This window comes from Calidris pugnax, unplaced genomic scaffold (genome assembly GCF_001431845.1).
Source record: "Calidris pugnax isolate Ruff unplaced genomic scaffold, ASM143184v1 scaffold44, whole genome shotgun sequence".
In the NCBI taxonomy this organism is placed as follows: Eukaryota; Metazoa; Chordata; class Aves; order Charadriiformes; family Scolopacidae; genus Calidris; species Calidris pugnax.
Window position 1 is genome coordinate 35,316,813 of NW_015094506.1, and position 9,621 is coordinate 35,326,433.

At 40.1% G+C, this 9,621-nt stretch overlaps 1 protein-coding gene across 1 annotated transcript in view; it reads right to left on the bottom strand.

Moving 5' to 3' along the window:
• ATP6AP1 (ATPase, H+ transporting, lysosomal accessory protein 1) overlaps window positions 1–6,590 on the bottom strand; it is a 53,924-nt gene extending 47,334 nt beyond the window's left edge. The window contains exon 1 of the mRNA XM_014964009.1: window positions 6,118–6,590. Within this exon, the coding sequence (XP_014819495.1) occupies window positions 6,118–6,233 (116 nt within the window). The 5' untranslated portion in view covers window positions 6,234–6,590. The remainder of the gene's footprint in view (window positions 1–6,117) is intronic.
• Window positions 6,591–9,621: the final 3,031 nt, after the last annotated feature.

Below are 9,621 nucleotides of genomic sequence, written 5' to 3' on the forward strand. Positions count from 1 at the left end.
ACGGCAGAGATTAAAGCAGAGCAGTCCTAGACACCTCTCTCCTGTCAAAGTTTGGGGTTTGGGAAAGTGTTAGAACAAACAGTACATAGGGAAGATTCTTTCAGGACAACATATTGCAGATATTAAAATTAAATTCTAGTAGATCTTCTGTCTCTTGTTTTTCAAGCTTTAGAAGTGAATCCAGCTGTGCAGGAAAGAATTTTTTTCTATTTGGTAGAAATTATCATTTGATATTTTCTTAGCTTTGCTCAGCATCTTCTTTTCTTTAGCAATTTGTGTTTGGAAATCCATATTAAGGTATATTTTAGAAACATTTTAGAAATTGTAACAAGTATGCCTCTATTTTTCAGAAAAGTCAAACCTCACATTCTCAAATATTTAAGTATAATCTTTAATAATAAGATATTTGAAAACACAAAAACTCCCAAAGATTCTGAATGACTATTCAGGAACTGACTTTCATACTGACTTTGTGCATTGCATGGCTACACCAAAATACTAATGATATTGAAGGCACAGAAGACAGATAAGATTAAGAGATGTTAAAAAACAGCTCATGTGAAAAAAAATCGTAGTAAATACCATGGAATATTTATTTTAAAAACTAACTAAAATCTTTTTCATGGTAATATTCGGGAAAAAAAGAAGATTTGGACAGCTTTTGGGACTTGCAATTAAGAATAAAAGATAACAGAAAGCACATGAAACGAAATGAAGTTATTTGCAGCAGCACAATGGCAAAGCATTTTGTTGTGAACTCGAAACCTCAGAAATTTAATGATCCTGTTTTAAAGCATACTTGCTTCTAAGGTATTCACTGTTCCTTCAAGCAGCTCTTGTTAGCTATCTAAACTTAAAAAGCACCTTTTGTGAGATTTTTTAGCTTCCAAGCAGTCAGCTTCAGTAACTACAGCATCATGGTCGGAAAAATAAATCCACATCAGCTAGTTAATAATTCTACTATAATGCAGCATTTGCCTAGTCCTTATGTTCACCATATTATATACACATTTATTTATGCATATATTTTGCTTCTTTTGCATAGTGTGCTGAGCACTATGCACGGCAGTAGGCAAAGCTGCACCCCTCACTGAATGGGCTGCCTCTGTCAGCTGGGTGCAACAATAGTCTCACCGTGGTTTAGACAGGAATTGTCAGTATGTTTTCCTAGCTGGTTTACAGGGAACTGCAGAGTGAAATGGAGATACGTGAGTGCCACTGCATTGAGGTTAAGCTGCAGGTACGCTCCACTGAATGCGATGAACTGGTCCATCCCTTTGAACTCTTCACCTCACGCAGGCAGCAGAGGGTCAGCGAGGGATGGCGTGGGATGAAGCAGGCAGAAGGCTGACACACGTATTGATTGCTGCTATTGATTGCTCACATGAAACTGTGTGTCCAAAGATGCACAGCCTTGTGCAGTCATCTGCATGCCAAGCACATCAGGCTCAACCTGCCCACCGCAGAAGCGTGCTGGGTCCTCAGCCGTGGGGGCTCATAATGAGGAGCATCTCTGCTACTGTATGCGCTTTCCTGCTGGCTGAAAAGAGGGAAATGTAAAACCCAACTGCTCTCTCTTACCTCCAATAGCCAGAAAATGCACTACAGAAAGAGAGGAAAGTGTTTTTCTTCTTTCTTGTGCCTAACTGCTCTGACATGAGAACAAGTTCAAGCAGATGGATTTTTCTCTGACCAGAGCTCTTTCTAGTATAACTGGGATTTGAGCACACACTTATTTTTGATGGAAGCAAAGATTTCAAGATTTCTTGTATCTGGACCACCCAGAAAGGCTACAGTAAGACAACAGGACTTCTGTCACTCTGACTTGTGATCTTACATGCTTGCTTCATAGCTGGCTTCTCCACTCTTTCCTACAAGTGATTCTTGTCAGTTTTCTCTTCAGTTACCTTATGATTACTGTATAAGAAATAATATTTTCTCCTGCACAGCAGAAGCAAACAAGCTAATTAAAATATTTGGAAAGTACCTTCAAATACCACTTTTACTCACAAAGGTCATGTCACCATTATTACTAGCGGCAGTAGAATGAAAACTCATCATCATAGGAAAAAAAATCAAAAAGCTACTCAAGTATGTTAACACTCATTATCTCTGTAGAAATCCAATAAAGTTGCAGCTAAAACAATTTTCTGTTTCTTTCCACTGTATCCTTTTTATTTCCACCTTCTTTCAGTAAATCTTTCAGCAAATTCTTTCAGTTTTAAGAAATACAGCAATTTGGCATTAATGTCTTCTCAAAGTCACTTATAATCTGGATTTAGCATCATAGACGCATAGAATGGTTAGAGTTGGAAGAGACCTTAGAGATCATTTTGTTCCAACCCCCCTGCCATGGGCAGGGACACCTCCACTAGAGCAGGTTGCTCAAGGCCACATCCAGCCTGAAGAGATTTGTCAGAACAAGATTCATTTCCCAATATAAGCATAGCATAAAGGAAAGTAATAACATATTTTCAATCACTGTAGGCAAAAATCATTCTTAAAACAAACTCGTGAGGGGGTAATCACAAAAGCTAATTGTAATGAATTTATTTCCTCAGGCTAGGAGGGAAAGGAATTCTTTTGAATATTGGTTCAAAATGGCTAAATCAGGTTCTTCTGTGAATCATACATAAGATAAACCTCTCCATCTCTACTGCTTTGAAAAGCGACCAGGAGACATTAGTTTAAAGGCTAATTTAAAACAAAGGTTAATTTTTCCATGCCTAAGTTATTTGGATAATGTCCACTGATGTATTAGCATTAGTTTGTGAAAAGCAGGACACTGTGACCTACTGAGCTATTCCCATTTCATATTTTTCCTGAGTTCAGTGGAGAAAAATGTGTTTGGTAGAAAATTCTTATTTTTCTTTCTTATTATTCTCTGCATTTTTCTTTCTCTGCATTTTTCTTTCTAGAGGAAAGAGGTACTCGATTTACTAATCTCCCCGTAGGATTTATATCACACTTCCTTTATGCTTTGCACACTGCATGTGTTCGTCAGCTGCAGGTTTCATCTGTATCTGACATCTAACATTATCTTCAATAGCATAATTATAGCACGAAAATAATGCATAAAAGAGAGACCTTAAAGTGTTTCATTTTTCTAATACAGCTGTTCTGATATCTGGCTTCACAAACACTGGCTAGTTCTAAAGAAGAGTAAAATGTATTACCCTTCAACTGTCCGATATGATATACTCACAGATAAGCTAGGAGAGGGTGATGGAATGAATCTGTTGGTCTTGGCTTCTGTTAATCAATGCATCACTGAAGTTTTAAACTGGTGGGACAAGTTTTCACAAAGTGGGTAGAAATCCATTGATAATTGCTGCACTTTAGTTACCTTCCTAAAACTCTTAATAGTAGTTTCTAGACTCCATAAGCCTTAGATCAGACGCTGCAGACCCTGTGTCACTGCAAAGTACCAAGATGTGAAGCCTGCAGTAAAGGGTTAGCAAACCAAAAGTTACTGTTACTGTTTCTTTATTTATAAAAGAACATAAATCTCCTTTCCTGTTCCTTCATTGACTTTCACCACAACTAATTTCTGTCCCACAAGAACTTCACCTTTCAAAACTGCAGAGGTCATGGTAGGAGGAACAATTAGTCCAGAAAATGTTCTATTCTGTAAGCACAAAACTGGTTTAATCAGTCCACTCACCTGATTTTTCTTGCTCTAGATTTGTATAAACCTGATCCATCTGCAGTACAGCAAGTTGCTAATTACATCTTGCTGGAAAGTTTGCTGTTATGACCACCTTGGATTAACTGATAAGATTTTGCTTATATTGACAACAGGTCTGTTGTTATGTAAACGAGGAAGCAGGACAAAGGAAGCACTGATCTTTGCTTAGACTCTTAAGATCACTTTTATCCTAAGACAAAACTCTTTCCAATATTTACTTTGCTTTTAAATACAGAGGTTTAGTACTCATACATATGCCTGTGTTGTACAAAAGTGAACAGATTAAGGATTTTGAATATAAAAAGGCCTTGATGTTGAGATAGCTGTTTATTTCTTTCAGGTAAAAAAAAAAAAAAAAAAGGTCAAAATTACCTATTCAAATTTTATCAGAGATTGCAGATTCCTGTAGCTCCCTGGGGAACAGAGGTTCTGTTTCTGGAAATGCTTAAGAGATGAATAGACATATGTCAAAGCTGGTATTAATTACTGCTGGGAAAAGGATGGGATGTCCAGGATATGTATGAAAGAAACACAACCAACACCACATATCTGGTTTCTGTGGCCCTCAACATTACCGTATCATGTATGAAAAACCGAAAATGTAGCATGCTTCTCTATATGGCACTATACATGGAGAAAGATCTGCTGAACAGCAGAATCAGTCCAATTCCTGATGTTCATAAAAATTCTGAATCCTCCTATTGCTGTCTTAAAATAACCACATTAAGAAGCAACTGAAAAAAAGAAAAAAAAAAAAGAAAAAATATTAACAAGATTTAGCTCTCAGATTTAAATTGCAATAAACTTGCCCAAAGACAACAGACTTACACTAGGATAAATGATAGCAGAATTTAGTCTAATTCTCATCCTAGCAAGATAATTCACAGTGTCTCAAACGTGTTGAAGGACAGCTCAAGGCCTCATGAAAGGCAGAGTGAATCCAGCGCAACCAGCTGAAAGGATAAATACCTCCCAAGAAGCCATTGGTTTTGTTCCTTTCCCAGTTTATGGAAGAGTAAATCACAAGTAACACTCTGGAAATTAACAAAGCGATAAAGATACAAAAGAATAAAATCCCATGAATCCAGACTGGACAAAAGTTGATGACCAAAGAAGTTCAGAAGCAAAACTCCCCCTTCCCAGGCACACACAGCTGGGTCACACCAGCAAAGGGACCCAACAGGAATCCCCGTCACTGCAGCCCCTTCTGCTCATCCTGGCAGCAAAAGTGAGGGTTATGCTGAGCACTAAGGCTATGTGTGGTACAGGAAAGCGTTTTACGGTCATGAAGTCAGTCAGTTGGATTGTGACAAATTCTGAATACTGTTGGCATTATGGTTTATTTGTATTAGAGAAATGAATAAATACCCAGCTAAGATCAGGCCTGTTGACCTAGCTGTGTCACGTTGTGTTTGCTGAGGGTACGAGGTGAACTCTCCACCAGAGAGTTTACAATTTAGATAAAGCATGTTAAGAGTGTGGAGGATTTAGAAATTAGGAAGTGAGAGAGTCAAGTGATTTACCCAGGCCAAAACACGCCTTGGGCAAACACAGAGAACAGCAGATCTGTTGTCACCTTCCCACTCCGAGCCGGACTTTGCCCTCACCCCATCCGATCAGTCCTGGGATCCCACGAGCCCCCCAGGAGCCTTTTCAGACACATCTCTGCCATCAGCTGAGTGTATTTTTGGGGCCCCGAGGTGCATGCCAACAGAGACAGCTGTGGGAATAAGTGGTGCGGGGCCCTCTGACAACTTCACACATCCGGTGCCCCGCCGGAAGCTGCCGGTGCCCAAGCTGCTGCATTACTGGTAATACCAAGTAATTATATAAAATCCTTAAAGTCTGCATGAGTAAAATTCCTCGTTGGAAAAAAAGAGGTCTATATCTGGCTCTTTCAAGACAGGTTCACAGTTTTGTTGCATAAGTACATGCAGACCCCTGAATTTCACATGTCTCTTTGCATCCGCCAAGATGCAGTTGTTTCTGATGTCTACACATACAGTAGTGTGTTCTCTTAAAAAACCTTCATTAAAAGAACATTAAAGTGAAAAATCAGGATTCAGGAGTTAGTAAATGCAAGGATTAAGGTTGCCTACACAGGTTTTGGCCAGGTCCTTTTTGTGGGACTGCCTTATGTCGTGCCTTTAAGTCCCAACAGCTCTAACACTGGAGTTCAAGGTTGCCTCAGCGCGAATAAAGCATGTCTACTTCAGTTTTGAAGCATGTGGGCTTTATTTAGTTCTTACTGCCCAGCCTAGAACACCAAAGTTATAAATAAAGATGGAAAAATTAATCTGTTCGATTGCCTAGAGGGTAGTTGTATGTGTCCAGAGTTTACTTACCGCAACCGGCGACATACAGTATGTTCTGCGTACACACACACACACACACAGAGCAGAGAGAGCCCCTTTGATCAGATTCCTTACCTCTGGGTTGACCAAAGCAGCAGGGGCACATGTTGCAGGGAGAGCGCGGTTCTGAGGAGCAGGAGGGCGAGGGCGCAGGGCAGCGGGGCTGGAGCAGCGGAGAGGAGCTGCGTCATGACTCCGGGCAACTGCTCGGGGAACTGGGCAGCTGCAGAGGGAAGTCCCAGCGTCCCCACGGCTGCGCTTTCCGGTTCAGCTGCAGCTCTCCGGAGGCAGCCGGGCTGCAGGCTCGTACTCCACTCCCTAACGGCGGTGGGGGTTTCCAAAACAACCGACTTCCTTAGTTTGAAGTCACAAGTTACATGTCTTTTTAATAACTTTCGGTTTTGCGATTTAAGCAGCTCGTAAAACCCTCCCAGTGTAAGCACAGCCAGATTGCTCTAACATTCTGCTACAAGGGAGAGTCACGGAGTTCAAACTCCTGTGCTCCTGCTCTCTAACTCCCCGATAACTGCGGGCTGATAATAGAGTTGCTCAATTTTAAAATGGAGTTACAGAAAAGTTTTCTTGTGCTGCACAAAATGTATGCTGCAGAACTTCTGTCTTCCCCTGCTGCATATTATCGTGTCCCTCAGCTTAGCTCTTTCACATGTACTGAGAGCTGGTGTCACACATTTGGGTGTTGACAGGTTTGAAATCTGCAGTACATTTATCTATTGCGGATTCCAGCAAGCAGGAAGAGAGTGAGAAAATAGTACTGTTGGAGTGTATCCACTGAAACGTGGAATTGTTCAGCTGCCTTTGGCACGGAGCGACGCTGTCCCAAAAATCAAAAATATCAAAAGTCAGGAGCAAATTATAATCACTTCAGAACCTGACATGACTACAGGATCTCACAAGTCTCATGCGGGATCAAAATAGCCGTAGATAATTTCATCCTGCTGAGAAGCAAATTCCTTTCAGCATACTTTTTTGTTCCTGCCAAGCTCTGAGCTGTTTCTGCACCTTGTGACTGCAGCAGGCAGCACCAGTCACTCCACACGTGGTGGGCGCAGGGCACCGACACCGCTTCACAGTCACATGTTGGGGATAATACGGGGTGGGGGGGGGGAAAGAAAGAGTCAGCTATGTTAAAACAAGTTGTGACAAGGGAAAAATAAAGAAGCACAATGTCAATTGTAAGAGAAGACTTAAAAGGATGTCAGAAGACATGCACTTCTGAATCTGAGCACACATAGCTTGATGAATTAAATCCATCTGCCTGAACTCACAGCACACTGTTACACTGCTGTTATCTAATAGTGTTTGTTCTATCGATATCTAATATCTATCTCTCTATCTATCTGTATCTAATATTGAGTTTGTTCGTCACTTCAATCTGAAAACAGATTTCTGAGATAAAAATAATTATTTTGAGGGAAGTAAAAAACCCAGTCATTTACAGGTTCCTTTTCTTCATTTTACGCAACGCTGAAGTTAACCCTTTAATTGCTCTTTTTCCTCTTCTCCTCAGAGCTATGTGAGAAATCTTTCATCTCCCTTTTCACAAGCTGCTGTTTGTCTGTCTAAGGGGGTGTCCAGGGGCAGCAATCCCCAGCACAGAGACAGGGTGGAACTGGGATGCCCTAAGGAGAGTTCAGGGGAGTTGGAATAGCTCAGTCAACACAAGCAAAATACTTTGTAATTCTGGAAGTAGGTGACTTTTCCATGGCAGAACGTGAGAGATCTGGTTTCTCACATAACTCTCCAGAATATTCTTGCCAGTTTTCCTGTGCAGCTCCTACCCGCAAAGCCAACGGACTGCAATTCTTCCTGCCTGCTTACAATTAACCTTCATATAAGAAATGAAGATGAACTGAAGGTCAGCATTGTGTAAATCGAGAGTGCACAATGTGGTTGCCACAGCATGCTAAAGGAATCACAGAATTTCGAGCAAAACTTTAAATTTTTAAAAACCTGCTAGATTTGCATTTCAGGTGCCAGCCTAGAGAAATAGCTTATTACTGCGATGCTTCTATTCCCCTAAGTGCACGCCTTCTCTGACTGTGATTCATTCATTCTTTAACTTGCACAAGGCAGAGATCCTTGCTTTGTGAAACAGAGCAAGAAACTAGCAGATTTTACTCTTCTTCTAACATGAACCAGCAAAGGGTAGGTTCTAGTGGGTCTCCTCCACCACTAATACAGTCGATACACATGCCCAACGCTGCCAGGACTTTCACACCAGAACGAACCCTCAACAATCTGACCTGAATGTGTGGAAATCAAGACCAACAAATATACAGTGTTGTAAAAATACATGTTGTAACCTGACAGGAACCTCACCACAAAAGCAAATTACTCATTACTAAGTTTTTGAACAATTCCATACTTTTAAAATATGTGATTAGCGCTCAGCTCTATTATTACAGAGCATTTTCGTAAGGCTAAAGCATTTACGCCATGTCAAAAAATCCACTGCTGGCATTTGCAACATCTTTTACATAGTTCATACTCAAAAGCTGACACCCTGAATGAAAAGCTTAAGTCGGGGAAGAGATTCCTGGCTTCTTGCATCCAAAATGGCTGATTTAAAGTAGGTTAATGAAAAAAATAGAGAAGCTAATACAAGGGAGAGAATTAGGAAAGAAAGGAATATTGTCCCTGTCTCTTTCCAGCTGGTAGTATCTCAAAAAAACAGATTATCCCTTGGTTTGAGCTGGATCTTTTGGATGGTATTTGCATGCAGTAACCAGATCACACCCCAGTGAGATGGAGCACAGTTGGTGGGTACACTCTCCCTGTTCTGCCTTAGAGAAACAGTCTTAAAATTGTTTGAAACAAACCCAGACTGTTTTCTCTCAGATTACCACACTACTTTTGAACAAACTCTTAACTGAAGACAAACTGAATTTTTCTTTTTAATGTTCCTCCACAAACCACAGTTTGGGAACAACTGAAGTGAAGAAAGCTTTGAAAAAAAGGAATGAGAAGAACCTATTGAGTGGGATTTTAATTTGCCTCCCTCATAAATTTGGCTCATAAATGCATCTGCATATATTTTCTCCTTTCTTTTTTTTCTTCAGCCCTAAAATAAAGACTTTTTGCCAAACTATAAGAAAAAAATATACCTATCACAAAGAGATTTTTCAAAAAAGCTCCTTTCTTTCATTTGATTAAAATGAGATGAGATCACAGTGGGTTTTTATCTATGAGCAGGAACCTAAAAACACTTTTGATTGATGTCTGTCGGTACACACAAAAGCACACAGTTTACTGTTGCATTTTTCAAAGGGCTTTTTCCTTGAAAACCCGCAGGTGATCCTGAGGCCAGGTTTAGAACTGTTTACACATGAAGGTTTTTTTAAATCCAACACAAATTCAAAATGCTGAAACTCAGATTACTGTGAAATCATCATGAAACTGCAATGAAGAAAAAAAATTCCTCCATGACTATGTATTTCCACTTAACTAAAAATAATTTTGTTAAGAGAAGCTATAACATTGACATATTGTGTATTTACATTCTGCTCTTACCCACTTCACTGGATTTACACATTTCCTTTTACAATTGTATGCCTACTG